Genomic DNA, 16,893 nt, shown 5'->3' with positions numbered 1-16,893 from the left:
CGAGATGCTTCACCTTCAGTTACGGGGACGTGTAGGCGGCGGTGACCTGGCTACAGTTTCAGCCCAGATGTCACCGCTTTGCCGCGGGGTCCATTTCCACATCCCAGCTTGACGCTCAAAGAGCCCAGGAAACTGCCAGGCGCCGCACAGCTTCGTTCCCAGGCCTCTGAGTGAGATATTTATGTCCGATGGGCTTTTCAGGATGAAATCCCCCACCAAGCGTTTCCCAGCTCTGTTTCAGCAATTCTAACAAGCAAAAAGATCACCATTCAGCCTGTCCTCTACCAAAACCTCGCCTCGTCTGTTCAGGATGAAATTGCCACAAATGAGCTCCCCAGGCCTAGCAGCAGCTTTCCCTTCTTGGGAATTAGACCCCAGTTTCAGCATTCGTTTTTGGGGGTTTTGTCTGTCAGTCATCCTGCACAGGACCTGGCAAAACAAACAAAACAACGCTCATAAAATGTTTTCTTCCTTGGTTTCCGAAAAGAAAGAAACACAGAAAACCTGCATGCTTCCATCAAAGTTACTGTCTTTGTTGATTTTAGCGTTCTTGGGAAAATGCTTTCATGATCAGCAAAGAAAAGCTGCTGAGCGGTTATTCCGGTGAAAACATCCCCAGTTGTTTATGGTCAGCTTTCTGCCTTGGCCCTGCTGTAAAAGCCAAGCAATGAAGTTAAGTAGCAGCGGCCATTAAACCCGCAGATAAAAGCTGCCACCAAGTGTCCGTCAGAAACAATTTTCCCCTATTTTCTTTCAAGTACATCTGATTACACCACTATCCCTTAAACAAAGTACTTGAGTGCCCTAATTTAAACAACGAAACCACTTTTTTTTTTTCCTCTTTTCATTTAAAACTGAATATATTCCACTTAAAAACGTGTTGAACAGCAGTCTGAGCGTTTCCTTACAAATAACCCATGTGATTCATACAGTGCTGTACTCATTTGCTATTAGCTTTTTGGTTTTTGTTTTTTTTTTTTACCTCTATGCTATCTCAACACTATTATCAACTTTAATACTGTTAAATAATATTGTTCTAAAAAATTGAGCCCAGTTACAGTATAACTTTTCCATCTGAATGGGACCTTTCAGGACAGGAACACGTTCTCGTGTAATGGCTACAGCGGAGGTTAAAACATGGGCTACAGCCACATCAGAACTGTGTGTATTAAACTTGTGAGCAGTTTAGCAAATAGTCTGAAAAAGAACAACAACAACAACAAAAAAAAAAAATCGCAGGAGAATTCCCAAAGTAAATAGACTTACTGAGAGTTTACATTCATTTAGAGAAACTTTATGCAAATCTATCATTGTGAATAAGGCATGGCTGGGTAAAGCACAGGTACAGCCACTGAGACTTAAGTGATGTAAACCTAGTTTCAAGTCAGTGATGTCATCAGCATTATGGGGGTTTTCTTTAAGAATCAGTTTAAATTGAGCAAATCAGCAGCTTTCCCACTACCCCACCATTCTGGATGCTATAGTAATACAATGCATTCAGAATGAATAAGGTTACCCAACAATAGCTAAGGTACAAGCCTTTAGTCTAACAGACAGGGCTCAGGCAACCTGTATTTCACCTGCTGGCACAGCGGACTTCAGCTGGAAAAGAAGACAGTGGAAATGCTGCATTGCAGAGGCTGCACCTGCATCAGTCAGCAAGGAGCTGGAGTGCTCTTGGTGGAAAAGAACGGGCTTCTTAATCAAGTCCCATGCACAACACAGAGCCCGTGGCTGTGCTCTGCAACTCCTGCCGCCCACCCCCACCTGCTGCTAGAGGCAGAGGGGAGCTGCTTTGGTGCTCAGCAAGGGGTGAGTGCAAGTAAGGATCACTGGTGCCTGCCCAGGTAGCCCCTACAGGGCTCCTCCTTCCCCAGGCGGGCAGCCCAGGTTGATGCCACTCAGGTGCTCCACATTCCACCAAAATCCCAAAGCCAGATTTTATCAGCAACAGTTTGAGCAATAATTTCAGCCAGTTTGAGTGCTTTCACTTAAATGAATGTGGTGATTTTCTTCTACTGAAAGAACTGATTTTCCCTCTTTCTGGTTCTCTGTATCTATCTGTGTTTTCCTACCTCTCTTCTTCATGCTGCTCCTTTGTAGCTCTGTCGCTCAGCATGCATTTTTCACTATGTGACCCATCTCATTAAACCTAGTCTTTCTGTCAGGCTAACTTTCTATAAGTTGTACATTCTGTAGGCTCACAGAGGGATCTGAAGCAAGCACAAAGCAAACAAGAAGAGCAGCAAGATGTAAGCAGGACTTCTTCCTTCAGCAGCATTCACTGCTGTGGTGGGACTTGCAGAGAGGCTGTCCTGTCCCCTCACCACAAAAAACTCAGAAAAAGAGATTTGTGACTCTGGGGGCACAGCACTGGCTGCGGTAAGACTGCTGGGAGGTCTGTGGGCTTTCTGCTTCCCAGCAGCCTGGTGTACCTCAGTTCTGTGCCCAAGAACTAATGCACAGCCAGGCCCCCCAGATATCCCTTTGAACATGCTATAGCTGAAGCATGGGAACTTCCTTGTTCCTTCTTCTAGCCACTAGCTTATGTGGAAATCAGAAACCCTGTAAAGGTGCCCTTCCCTTGTAGCAGCCTTCCTCTTCTTGACCTGCCTGTCAAGCACCTGGAGACACGGCCTCTCCAGCACATGCTCACTGAAAATGCCTCAAGCTGAGGTAATTATGGGGTTGTAGCAGTACTAGAGTGGCTCTTGGGTGACAGCCCTGTTATTATTTTCCCTGTGGTAAAATCCCTGGTGCTACATGTGAGGGCAAGGCAGCTTCTGTGTCCCTGTGCTGGGCAGGGGTGCTGCACCAGGAGCTGAGGGGTGAGGGGCTGGGGATTTGTGGGGCTGCAGTCACAGGTCTGTGTCATCCAGAGGACATGCTGCAGCTTCTGCTGCTGGGCCTGGGTTGCTTCAGGGGCAGAAACATCCCCTGGCAACACAGCAGTGCACAGCGAGGTAAATGGTACGCAGCTACAGGAGGCAGGTTCTCCTGGGCCTTCCTTGGCCTCCCTAAGGGAAGATGTGATGGAGACTGGAAGGCTCTGCTCAGCTAGAGTGAACTGCATGGTTTGGGGATGAAGGTGGGAGGAAGAAAGCCCTGTGGTGGTGGAGAGTAGTTCACATGGTAATGAAACCCTTTGACCCCATGGAGAGGACCTGTGTCTGTGTTTTCACAGCTGAGTCTGTGCTGGCTTCTAATGAACCACGAGATGAAACAGCTGAGCTATCATTGCTAACTGATCACTGAGGGCAGGTGTTGCACTGCCTGTCTTCACCTGGCATGCTGAGTGCCTAGAGGGACCTGCTTGTGACAAAACTTGGTGCGCAAAGCAGCTGCGGGCAGCTCTGGTGTTCACAGTGGAGAAGGTTGCTGCAATGTAACAGGCCTTGTTTGCATCCACTGCCCTCACGTAGCATCCTGCCTCAGCCAGGACATTCCTCCCTCCTTCCTGATAGCATCTGCCCACACGTTTGCCTGGCCAAGACATTCCCAGCTCTGCTCCCACAGCAATGGAGGTGCTGGGAGCTGCCTGGGCTGGGGCGAGCAGCCTGCGTGGGAGCAGTTCTCTCTTGTGACAGCTTGGCTGTGAAAGTCAGAATTCTTTACTTGGTGTTATTCCAGAAACTCCATATTCCTGGAAAAAAATCTTATGCAAATCTCATTTTTAATTAAAAACAACAACAACAAAAATAAGTACACATGGAAACCAAATGAATAGTTGCTTGGCTGGAGAAAAATGGAACTGCAAACTGAACTGCAGCCTGAAGATGCGAGAGCAAGCCAGAATGTATAACTTCTAAAATGCTCTGAAGCCTGAGCCAGTTTCTTGAAGAGAGGAAAAAACACCCCAAACTCAATATTCCCATGGTCAGCCCTGAGATAACCCCGGCACTGCTGCCCTTCCCTCCCTCCTCTCCTGGGGGAGGCAGAAGGAGGGCAGCCCACAGCTGCTGGAGAGATGCTTGTGCAGGTTTGTGCTGAGCAGAGACATCTTGGTCAGCATGCAGGCTGCCTTGGTTAATCTTAAAAAACGCTAAGAAGAGATAAATCTTTTTCAGAGCAATCTGTGTACTTCAAACTACTGTGCCTCTTTCAGACATAATTGATGTACGATATCTTTTGAATGACTGCAGCCCAATCGGAGGTTAAATAATTGGAAGGAAACAGACCTCTCCCTTCTGCCTGCTGTGTCTTATTGGTTTGAGCTTTCTCTTCTGAGTCCTTCATGGCAGCAGATCCACCGAGCTGGGGCTGAGCTGTGCTGCACAGAAGCAGCACTGTGACCTGGAGCAGCTCCCAGGGGTGGATGTGGGTGTGTTGGAGCCAGAGCTCCAGGTCAGCAGGGAGGACCTCATAGCCCCGGACAGAAAGCAAGCTCTGTGCTAGTGATTGATTAGCAGGGGGTTTCTTTATAACTTGCATTTTGATCTTCTGAACTTGGATGCATTTGCATGTTTTCCTTTTCACTTGATCAAAAACGATGCTTTGCCAGAGAGCTAATAACTCCCATGGCTTCACATCAGGGGAAAACAGCTAGTGGGCCCCTGAGAGGACTGATGGTGGGGAAATGCTCCCTGCTAGGGCTGCTGAGATAACGGTACAACGAGGAGTCCAGCCCTAGAAGCTGGTTGGCAGTGCAGCTGCGTTAATTGCTGACCGCTGCTTCCCCACCTCAGTCTTATTCCCTGTGGTGCTCTGCCATCCCCTCCCAGCTCTGGCACCTGCCTTGTATCAAGTGGGTTCAGCAGTAACCTGTTGGAAAACCAAAACGAAAATCATGCTGGGGATGGTTGATGGGAGAAATTGAGGGCAACAAGGTCTCTCCCTTTTGGCAGCAGTCCCGCCATCCCCTGGGGCTGTTGGTGGAAATGCAGGGCTGGGCACTGAGAGAGAAAGGCAATGCTTGAACTGTTGCTGCCTGCAAAATGCAGGCCAGGACATACTAAATGAGGGCATTGCAAAGGAAAGTACATTATTTGCACTGCAACTGCTGGGAAAGGACCTCTGCCAGCAGGCTGAGCAGCTGCTCAGGAATGTACAGATCCTGTTCCACCTAGTAGAAGGCCTTGCACAGAGAGTAAAAAAGTGTGTGTTCCCTGGCTTTTAGGGTTGGAAGGGAGGAAATACACTGGTGGCATCTGGCCCCACAAAATCCATCACTGAAACTGGCAGCGTCTGTGGAATCTGTAACAGTTTTGAAATAATTTCAGGAAAACTGCTTAATAAGCATCAAGGATGTTGCAGTGATAGCTTTGTTCAGCTTTATTAAAAAAAAAAAAAGGTATTTGAAAAGATTTTCATAAGATATAACACATTTAAAGTTGTTCACAAAATCATGCAAATACAATGACTTGTAGAAGTAAGGTTAATATATATATATATATATCTTAATTTGTTCTTTCTTAATTTGTTCTTCTGGGCTATCTCCTCAATGTCTAAATGTGCAAATGAGAAGAACTGGAAACTGATACAAGTTTTTGTGTTGCAATAGAGGAGACAAGAAATATGACTGTGGGAACCAAGAAGATGTGTCAGATATTGAGGAAAACTCCTTCTCTCTGACCGCATACTGACTTCTGGTAGTGAGCAGCTGCACACATTGGTGCAATGCAACTGGCTGAGCAGCCATACAGCTGGAGAGCTCTTTGCTGTGATAATAATGCTCGATTTGGGAGCATATCCCTGTACGGCTGCTGGTTGGGATGGGGAAAAATGCAAAGCTCATCATTTGGACTGGATGATCTTTTAGGTCTTTTCCAACCTTGGTGATTCTATGATTCTATGATTCTATGATTCATAGCAAGACCAAAAAGCTCACCCCTGGGCTTTTCTGCCTTGTTTTTCTTTTTTATACAGTTTAGAACCACTATGTTAAGATCGGATCATCTGTAACATTTGACATACAAAATCAAAAAAGCAAAGCACGTCATTAAGACAGAGTCTATCTGCAGCATTAAGCCTGTGAGGAGCACCTCAGCAGCACCATGAGTATTTCCTTTCAGCAAAAGCTGGCAGGGATGGATGAGTGGGATTTGATGCACCTGTTTCTGGAGTGAAGGTTCACACTGTCTCTCTAAAAATTGAGTTTTATCTGCAGCATTGCCCTCCACCACGGACCGGAGGCTGGCAGGTATTGGGCTTGCCAATGTCAGGTTCTGATCACAGCTTTTTGACTCTCGTCTGAAAGCAGATGCAAGACTCAGCACTGCTTTGTTGTGGCTGAACTCTGAGCAACACCAGCAGAGCTCGATTCGACGGCGTGTGTCTTAGCAGGAGTTTTACCTTTAGCCTTAAATGAGCTCTTTTCTTTGTGTCCTATTTAAACCGGATGCCGTTGCTTATTAGTACTGCTTTGATGAGGCTGAGGGTTGCTGGTACTTTTGTAACGGTAGCTGATAATTTCCTGACTTGTAAGCAGTTGGTAAAGTGTAGTAAGTTTTATTATTATTATTATTGAGAAGGAGGGGCACTGATACAATCTCCAACATCTATGAAACTCATAAGCTCAGTTTTCAGGAAATGGTTTTTGGTCTCTATGCATTACAATAATATAAAATCAAAACATTCTGCACCAGTATTTGAGTTACATGTCTGTGGCATGTTTGAACAGTAGGAAAACATAGCGGCTGGCTTCCAGGTTTACAGAGTCATGAGGTCACTTAAAGGTAGGTCCTAAAGATCCTGATATACTTCATGGACTAGTTGGTGGCATCAAGTAAATATCTGTATTGCCAATATGGGCTTTTAGTGCCAAGAAAGTGAAATTATGCGATAATATCACACATGTCCATGTGCAGGCTACACTTTGCTGGACTGCATCCATTTCTTATCTGTTTCTCACTCTATATTTCATTGAGATAATCTTGGTCAGGGTAGATCAGGAAGCCAGTAAATAAGCTGTCTGTCCAGTAGGGATCATAAAAGAGCCCGTTTTGTTCAGAGTAAAAGATCTGCAGCCACACCTCGTCCTCTTGCTTCAGAGAGAGAATGGTTGATCCAGAGGCAACATCGTGGTTCCCAGTGTTGGCATCAAAAGTCTTGATCCGGTACTGCCCGTTGTGGACCAAGCCAATGGCCAGATGTTTGTTGGCCAAAGTAATATCATAAGTAAAGTAGTAAATACCTGGGATGCTGCATATGAATTTCCCACTGGAAGCATTGTAATGTCCTCCCTCGTTCATCAGGATCCTGTCAAATTTGATGGGGAGCCTTTCTCTTGGGTAGCTCTTAGAGACAGCTACAGAGAAGGCAGATTTGGCTTTGTTGGCATTGCAGGTGCAGGGTCCTGGCATCCCAGTCTCACCTTTGTTCCCTTTGGGTCCCTTCTTTCCTGGTGCTCCATTTTTCCCAGGATTACCCTTTAAGCCCTTTGGTCCCCGTGGGCCTGCCTTGCCAATGGCTCCTGCTTTCCCCTTCGGTCCCGGCTTGCCTGGGTTTCCTGTTCTGCCCTGTGGACCTGAAAGACAAATAACCTTGTAAACTCTTTAGTGAAGGTTTAACAAGTGGAAAGGGGTTGTATCATTGCAGCAGTATATTTTCATTTGGGGGGAAAATCGTACTGGTAAGAAACCAATGAAATACCACCTGGGGCTGGACACGCGTCAGGTCATAAATCATGTAACTACTGGGATTTATGCTGTGTCTTGTTAACTGCCATAGCAAGGGTAGATGGCTGTGAGAGGAAATGTTCTCTAGATTCCCTGTTCTGAGTGTGAGAGAAGATGCAGTACTGGCACACTGGCATTATGCTGAACCAGGAGTGCACTCTAGTGTGGTGATGGGAAATCACTGCCTTCTGCCTCCAGCTGGCTCTGATGCTCACAGTGAGGACTGATAGAAAAAAGAGCCCCTTTGCAGGACCAGAGGAGGGTGGATGTGTGCTTTGATTTTGATGGAGCACGGTCAGAGCAGTGCCTGACACTCAGTGAGAGTGCTCCAGGGATCAGTGCTTAATTTTTCATTTGATTCTGTTTCCCTTGAAAGCAGGAATCACAGTGTTTTGTCTCTCACATAGCTTGTGTGTATTAAAACGGAAAATCCGGAGGAAATATGTGCAACAAGAAAGGGAAGATGAAAATAATTACATGCGGCATTACAAATCTACCAGCAAACAATATGTTTTGGGAGGTTCTGGCAGGGGCTTTGGGGTGATGTTTGAAATACTATCTATTGCTGCTTAGGCTGATTAGACCTTCAATGATTCGATATTGTGAAAATAAAAGTCTCTACCTGCTGCTGTGGCAGTGCTACGTGGGAGCGCCTGGACACAGTGTGAGAATCCAAAACTCACTGGCAGGATCTGAGAAGAGGGGAATGTTAAGAGGAGGAGGCTGAATTCCTGGAAGTGTCTCATGAGATGTAGCCTGCTCTGAGGCTTGGATGTGGGATGACAAGTTGATGTTAACTGGGCTGTTGCACTCATGCTTTTACATTTTACCCTTGTTTTGCAAAGAAGCTCTTTCCTCTTACCTTCATCACCGTGATCGCCTTTGTCCCCATCCTTGCCGTCCTTGCCATCTTTCCCTGGGAAGCCCATCCTGCCAACTGTTCCCGGAGTCCCAGGTGCACCAGGAGGGCCGGGAGGCCCAGGGGGGCCCGGGAGGCTGCACGTCAGCTGGGGGCCCTCCTGCAGCGCTGCTTTGGCAAAGCCTCCGAGGATGTGGTTGGCCACGCAGGGCACAGTCCAGAGGAGGAGGACAGCAGAAATCATGGCACAGCCTGGAGAAACGAGATGGGGGCTCGGCTGATGTGTGCGGCAACCTGTGTGTGGGTGCAGCACGGTGCCCTCTGCCAGGGCTGTGTGAAAATGGGGCACAACTGGGATTTTTTCTTTTGGCAGGATGGGGGAGTTTTTTGTTTTGATGTATGTTCTCTCTTACCTCTTCGCTCCTCTTTGCCCTTTCCTGATCCTGCTTTTCCCCCTAGGAGCTGAGCAACGATGGCAGAGAGGTACAGAAAGCAGGTGCTCTGGACTAACAAAGAGGAAGGAAAAACTGGGAAAGCTCACACCAAAGCCCTGAGACATGCACTGCTGCTGTGTTGCTGGGTCTATTACAGGGTCCAAGCACAAGTGATGTGGGGCTGAGCTGAGTTGTGGAAGCCTGGGGCCAAGTCAGTCAAGGAAATTCTTAATGTGGGTTTGCTTGACAGTATGCATTGAGCCTCTGCTAGCTAAGGACACCTGCTTGGGGTTCCCCTTCTTCGTCATGCTCAGCTGCACTGCCTGCAGCCAGGATCAGCCCTGTTGCAGCCACCACTGCTGTGACCTGCTTTGCTGCAGGGGCTCTTGGCTCTTGCTCACCTTGGAAAGATGGATGGCCATTAACAGCACTGTTTGCTGCTTTTCTCCTGGCTCGACCATAAGCCATTGCTTTAGGTGTAGAATACAGCAAGGTTTGTTATGCTTGTTTTTGGAGCAGCCTTGCCTCTGCTTTCACTGACAGAGGAGGCTGGTCGTCCTGGGCTTGTCTGATTCCCCTCCTGGACAGATTTCTGATAGGAAATCATTTCTAGAATAAAACTATTCCCGTGAAACTGTTAGCGATGCAGAGCAGTTATCATGCAGTAACACCTCCCTCTGGATGTCTGCACGTGAGCTGTTTGCAAAGAGCTGCACACAGAGTAACCTCACTGCATCTTAAAATGGTGCTTGGGGTGGCAGCTTAGGGAAGGTGCTCAAAATCTATCTGATTGACAGGAGCTCATCTTCATGCACAAGCCGCCTGAGACCCTGAATGTCAGAAGAGAGTAAAGTAGACTTTGCATTGGTTCTGCATCTCATTACAGATATACTTAAAAGGAGGATTTCCCCTATGGTATCAGTTTCTGGCAGACGACGAAGGTCCTCTTGCCATCCCCTCCCAACTCTGAAGGATGCTATGCATGTGGTGGTGTCCAGGCTGAGGATTTTCTCCTTCTCCTGCCAGTGAGGGAGATCACAGCCATGAGCTGTGGGCACTGACCGTGTACCGAAGGAGATGCTTTTGGTGTTGGGCTGTTTCCCAGTGGTCTCAGTGTGGAAACAAACTGGTGGGGAGTCATTCCCTGCCTCAGTTTCTTTCTTTGACCTTCTGTAGCTGGAGTAGCTCTTGGAGAAATGAGACAAAACCTAAAACATCTCTGTCTGGTTCACTGTTTTCTCAGTTGCTCCATGATTAAGAGAGATCAAGCCAAAGGAGTAGCATGCATCACTTCGGTACAATTCCTGAGCTCCAGGCTAGGAGGTGCACGCTTTTATTTGGTGGCAAAGTCTCTATGAAATGCAGTCTTTTCCCTCACTACAGCTATCCTGTACTGGAGGAGGTTAAATATTTTGAAAGGCTCATCCACTTGCGTGGGCTTTCTTTTCACATCTCCAGTCCTGTTAGCTAAATACAAAAGCAGGGATTATGAAACTGCTTTTCAGATATTTCTTCATGCTTTCGTGCTGAGGCAAATTTGCAATAGACAGATGAGCTGTGATATCCCCAGTCTTTCACTGGCCTTTTGGTCAGGCAGGATCCTGTGTGGCGTGAAGCCAAATATTGGGAGTCTTTAGCATTTCTCTGGCAGCATAATATTCAATTCCTGCACTGGAAATGACATATTTGAAGGATTGCATACATTTCATGTTGCCTTAGTGCTCCCGCCCTGGTATCAGCTCCTGAAGGGGGTGGGAATGCACATTACATGCTCCAGGTCCAGCCAGCAATATGCCATATATAAATGCTGAGTGGGAGCCCCCTGGTTCTGAGAGTTGTATAATTAAGAACATGCAGAGGAGTAGGAAATGCAGAACAGATTTCTGAGCTGGTTGTGCCTGCTAAGCCATTTCCTTCGTCTGGGCTCTCTTGCCTTCCTTATACCCAAATTTATTTGCTGGTGAAAAGTATTGGTTTAATGGCCTTGTGAAACTGAAACCACCAACCAGTATTAACGTGGATAGTTGAAAAAGTCTTCTCGCTTTATAGAAATGGAAAAAAATGCTAAAATGCCTTTGGAGTGTGGAGATCCTAAGGAAAGCTCCATCCTCTCTTCCCAGTAACCACCTCAGATGGGGTAGAAGAGAAGGGAGAAGTGTTTGGAGATAGCTGGCTCTAAGTGGCTGTGGCAAGGAGGCATTCCGTTGTGGAGCATAACCTGGGGAAAAACATAGATGGGACTGCTTTGTGTGGAGAAGGAATGAGCAGGAGTAAAGCATGGCGCAGAGGGCAGCAACTTCTCTGAAACTTTCTATTTACCTCCAAGCAATGCCCCTAGTTAACGCGGTGGGGTAACACACACAGTACCCTGAGGCTGGGAGGTTCGGGTACCGACACATGCACACATGCGGAACGTTTGGCCACCTGGGTGCTCTGCATGGCTAGTTTGGGGCTCCACAAGAGCACTGCATCCCACATCACAGCAGTGTCACATTCACAAGAAGATCTATAAGTAACATTTTAAAGGAATCCCTTTGAAAAAAAAAACAAACAAACCCTCCTTCTGTTCCACCTTAAAAGGAAAATTGCATGTTGGTGTAGAACATACACCGAGTTCCAAAAAGCAAATTGGAAACAGACCAGCATCTTTCCTCGGTACAAGCAGCAGACTTGGCACCAAAGGCCATGGAGCACATTTTCAGCTGAGGTCTCACTTTTACAGAAACATTTTAATTAATGCTTTTTGTAATAGGGTTCTGGAGGCTTTTGGCCCTGACAAATGCCTGCTGTGTGGGACTGCACCCTGTGCCCAGTGCTGTGAGGGCTGATGGCTGAACACTGCCTGGGGGGGGAGATGAGGCGATTGCGGATGCAGGCAGTGCTGAACTGCTCTGAGGTCAGCGTTAGATGCTGGCAGGCTCATCACTGCTGGGCCATCTATTGGCAGCCTCTGATCTCTGAGAGAGGCTCCAAAATGCGCAGAGAATGTCTGGGTACTGAGGCAGCAGGATGAGCCACAGGCAGGTGGTGACAGTTACCATCAGCTGGGATTTGAGGATGATGTGCCCTTCATCCTTCAGCTGAATCCGTAAGAACTGCTGCTGTAGGGTCCAGGGCATCCCCTGGGATTGGTGTAGTGTGTAAAATGATGCTGCGGATCCCCATGGGTTCTAGTTCTGTATACGAATAAGCATTAAAAAGGAGCATCTGCAAGAAAAGCTTTTGCCTATGAGAGTGAGCTCCAGGAGCAAAGGAGCGCTTGAACCTCCTGGTGCTTGTGAGGCAGCTGAGCTGAGACCACACCGGAGGGGAAAGTCGCCTGGGCTTGCTGGATGTGGTGATGGTTTGGCACCAGGCATAGTGGTCAAATGGGGATTTTTGGCAGGGAAGTGGCCTCATGCAATGCGGTGACAGTGAGAGCCTCTGCATGGAGAGGGAAAGCTGAAAAGCATGCATTTAACTTCTGATATAAGCCAGTGCAGTTGCTGTAGCTGATATGAACTTGGTCTGCTGCACAAAGTAGTGTTAAAGGAGTTGAGGGAGAACGATGGATCTCCTGCACCCAAGACCACACCGCCTCTTTTGCTGTTTCCTTCCCCGACTGTTTCTTCCAACCTGGGCTGTTGTCTTTATGTTTCCTGTGCAGGTGTTGGAAAACTGAGTGCCTGATAATTTAGCTCACATTTGCTAAGTCAAGAAAAAGAGGGGGACAAAAAACAAAACGAAACAAAATAAAACAAAAAAACAGGGAAAAGGAATGTACTCACCCAGGCTTAATCTCTTCAGTGAGGTCTTGACAGGCGCCGGGATTCCGCTCAGCTTGCACAGATGTTTTGCTGCAGATTGCTGTCACATCATGGAGCACAAACCCCGTCCTCCTGCGATTGCGTCCTTCCAAGCGTGCTCTGTGTGCTGACTTGGTGGGTCTTTCTTTTCTATTAATGTTTTTCCCCGTTTTGCATGTATTGCTGGCTTCCCGCTGCAGCTCTAGGTTTTGGCTCAGCTTCGCCAAAGGCATATTTTTATTATTGTGTAATGGATCCGAGCCTCTTCCTCTGTCACGTGGCATGGGCAGAAGTTTTGCACACACATGGCTGGAGAGCTCTCGGTGCCTGAGGAGCCTTTCCCCTTCCTCTCCTCTGCAGGCTGCTGCGGAGCTGGGCCTGGGTGGGTTCTGCTCTGCCATAGCCACTGCCCCTATGGGCAGGGTTTGTAGGGCCGTGGGCAACAGGGATTGATGCTCAATCTTAGAGCACTAGCAAGGGAAGCAAATCTCATGCTGAGGGTGGAAACAAGCTTCTTGTGTATGGAATAATTTAGGCGAAGCAGTAAGGATAGATCATTCGGGGCTTGGAGTGAATGACATCTCTGTGAAGCAGCAGCTTTGCAAAAATGTATGTTGAAAGGAGACAGCAGGTACCGCACAGAGGTGCTGCAGGAGAGTGTGCGAGACAAGGCGTGGAGATTGACACTGAGATGATGGAGTGGGAAAGTTTCTGTCTTTGGAAAGGCTGAGGTTTTGCTTTAAGCTTTCAAAGTAATTGCAAAGCCCCAGCAATGGGAGGTGATGAGGCTGCTGTGGGATGCAGTCAGCTGTTGTGGGATGGCAGTGCTGGCCCTGGGGCTGCTCCGTGCCCTGGTGGCCATGGGCACACGGCCCTGCCCTGCTCAGCACATGGGCTGGCAGCCAGCCCTGAGGCCAACACAGCTGCTGCCAGCCAGTGGGCACCTGGTGTTCTGTTCAGTGCCGATGGCCAGTAGAGCAGGAGTGCTCCGCAGGTGTCATTTCTCTTCATGCCACAATTTGTCTGCATCAGAGATCTGGTGCGGTTGGTTTCTGTTTTCAGAGTTTTTGTTTGTTTGTTTGTTTGAGTTTTCTGCAGCATTTGCTCTCAGAACATGGTGAGAGCAGATTCAGCTGCATTTATTTGCGTTAGAGACACAACCTATAAATGGAGCGCATCTGCAATTGGTTTTGTGACCTGCAGTCGGTGAGGCCGCTCCTGGAGGGGTGGGGATGTCTTGCTGCTACCTGGGCACCAATCAATACAGCAGAGCTGTGACAGCATTCAAATACTGTGTTTATCTTGCTATCCACGGGCTCCCCTCCCCTGCGCCCTGCATTGGCTTTTCCCACCTAAGTGTGAGCAGGATGTGGCCCTCCGACAGCAGGGCTGGAGAGCTGGAGAGCGTGCTGGCAGCACGTGCTGTTAAACCAACGAGCCGCCCCTCTGCAGTGAAGCAGAGCAGCCCTGGCGTGCAGCTCTCCATTCTTTTTCTTTTAATGCACTGCAGGAGACTGTTACAAGAGGTGTATCTCAGCAACAGAGGGTTTTCCCTTGCTGGATCTTGGATACTGAATGCAGTGTTACAGATGCCGACCTTGTGGCAGTGCCTTGATAACCAGACACAAGGAGTCAGACAGGACAGAAGCAGCTGCAGTTGGAGGTGGCCTAACAGGCGGCCCTCAGGGCGAAGCGGGGTGATGGCTGAGCAGGTGTGTCTCTCTTCAAAGATGAGTGCAGGGCCTTTGATTTTTTTTTTTCATTTTTATGTTTGGAAGATACTAATGGGAGGAAAAAAGCATTTTCTCTGCAGCAGGTCTGCTGGCTTAGCGTGGAGTGGTGATTCGAGTCACTTTTATTGCCCTGCCTGAAAGGAGCTTGGAAGCCTCAGCACTCTTCAGAGAGTGATTGTCCCTCTCCAAAAGCCCCCATAAAATGAGACAAATCGCTCTTTAAACTTAAAGGATACGCTTGAGACCATCAGCTCTGCTTAGAAGCTGCTGTCCTAACCCATTAAGATAAAAATAAATAGATCTATTTTGGGAGGAGGGAAGTGGGAACCAGCCCAAACAGCAGCGAAACACTGCCAGTGTGTGCAGAAGACAAGTGGTGCTGTGGTTTTGTTTATTTGGCTTCTTTTTTTGTACTTTGTTTTGTTTTACGCATCTTCTAACTCAAAAGCAGCAGCCTCTTTGACTTACCACAACTGGCTTCTGCTGAGCTATCCAGTAACACATTTAGACAAGAACTCTTCTGAAAATGCCTTGTATTTCTCAGGAATGCTTGAAAAAAGGCATGGGAAATCAGTATGGAGTTCTGTAGGAGCCCAAGCCTGTAGTCAGAGCACTGAACGATGGAAATGCAATGGCATTGATTTGTGCATAAGCAGGTTACACAGAGCTGAGCATCTGAAAGTAGCACAGAGAAGAGGGAGAGCAGACTGGTTATTTAGTAGAGAGTGGGGAAAAAATGCAAAATGATCTCCTCAAACTGAAGGCCAGATACAGACATAGACAAGAAACAAAGTAGAAAAACAAGGGTTGATCCAGAAACCTTGCAAGCTCTGAGTAATTGTGTACATTCTGAAGGCCCAGGGGAGCCAGACCTTGGGATAGCAAAATCTCTTAGCTGAGATCTGAGCATCACTGACAGCGATGGCAGCACCTGGGGATGAGGGCAGCGCTGCCCAGGCCAGGAAAGTGTGCCTCAACGCAGTGCCTCTGTCCTGCAAGGCAAAGCTGCATCCCCTAGACAGACTGCATGTGAGCCGTGACATTCTGCACAGCTAATAATAGCTACAGAACAAACCCTACCTCTCTCTGTTGCTTTCCAAGTGGAGAATTTAACATTAGAGCCGGACTTTCAGTTCTCAGACAACAATTAATTTGCTAGAAATTGACTTTCTGCTGCTCCTAAAACACAGAGCACACTGTAGGGCTGCACTGGCTCTCAGCTACTAGGAGCTGCCCTCACTGCTTTTCCTTCTATATGTGCCCAGTGTGAGACCTCTTAAAGCAAGAAGGAGCAGCCACGCCACAGCAGGAGCTGGCTGAAGGCAGCTTTTCTCCTCCCAGTGAATCTCAGAGTGGCTCTCAGGGTGCTGCCCATGCACAGTGTGCAGAACCAGGACACGAAGGCAGTGTCTCCTCACCCTGTGCTGAAGGAGCATTGCAGCAGGTGCTTCAGCATCCAGCGGCGCTGGGTTAAAGCTGAGAGGGGAGGTGCTGCCGGAAGGTCCCACAGCTGAGGTGTAGTGGGAGCGAACAGGGCAGGGCCGTGGGCTGTGCTTGGACCCGAGCGCAGTGCAAACAGGAGGCAGGGTGAGGGCTTTCCTAAAACGCAATGGAATGATGAGAATATCTTTTTAAGGCTGCTGCTAGGAAGCTTTGGGTTTGCCCTTCTGCCCGTGGAACAATGTTTCCCTGGACAAAGGATTTTCTTTTTGTTCCACTGAGGTCTGAGATGTGGTAGTATTTAGTGGAAGCAAAGCCCACCCCTGCCTGCTATCTCTGAGTGGGTCTCTGAGTTATCCCAGAAGTGAACAAATTTGTTCCATGTAAGATAACTGGCTAAACTTAAAATATTTTTGCCTTTTTCTGTGTTGCATCCAGCAAAGCTAATGCCACCAGGAGAACTAGCAGAACAACAGGAAGTTGCTTGCACGTAGTATTTTGGCCTAAATATATCCAAAAATGGGATGGAAAACAGCTATTGGGCTGCACTGGGCATAGCCACTGCGTTAGCGGGCAGAGAAAATCCTGTCTCTGCAGTTTTTATTGTTTTTTTTTAATCCCCTAAAGGACCAATTTCATTTCATTCCTGACTATTGCTAAGATTCCTGCTATGCTCTGATCCCTGAACAATTGCACATATGTAGAACAGCACCTCTCTTTCACTAATCCACTCAGGAAAGCCATAAAGATCCAATTACAAAGAAATGTGGAAGACAGTAAAAGAACCATCTTCTGATGTGCCTCGAAGGAACATAACACAGAATGATAAGCTTATCACTAAAGACTAAAGGAGAATGTTTTACCTGCATGCTTCTAAATGTAAACACCTTCAAATCAACATCTTGCTCACAGTTTGCAGATTGAGCGTGCCTTGAGAACCAGGATTCAAACAGGGAGGAAAAAAAGAGGTAATTGAAGCAATTGCTGGGAAGGGAGATGGGAAAATGAGCACTGAGCTCTGCCAAG

At 47.7% G+C, this 16,893-nt stretch overlaps 1 protein-coding gene across 1 annotated transcript; it reads right to left on the bottom strand.

The window, feature by feature from the left end:
- Positions 1-5,247: 5,247 nt before the first annotated feature.
- On the bottom strand, positions 5,248-12,967 carry C1QTNF2 (C1q and TNF related 2). The gene is made up of 3 exons (XM_003210323.5): positions 12,677-12,967; positions 8,479-8,727; positions 5,248-7,465 (listed from the first exon to the last, which is right to left on the bottom strand). Exons 2-3 carry the CDS (start codon positions 8,717-8,719, stop codon positions 6,852-6,854), a joined length of 855 nt encoding a protein of 284 aa, XP_003210371.1. The 5' UTR covers positions 8,720-8,727; positions 12,677-12,967; the 3' UTR covers positions 5,248-6,851.
- Positions 12,968-16,893: the final 3,926 nt, after the last annotated feature.

Source organism: Meleagris gallopavo, chromosome 15 (assembly GCF_905368555.1).
Source record: "Meleagris gallopavo chromosome 15, MGAL_WU_HG_1.1, whole genome shotgun sequence".
Taxonomy (NCBI): Eukaryota; Metazoa; Chordata; class Aves; order Galliformes; family Phasianidae; genus Meleagris; species Meleagris gallopavo.
The sequence above is the reverse complement of the archived record's forward strand: the minus strand, read 5'-3'. Positions and strand labels throughout refer to the sequence as shown.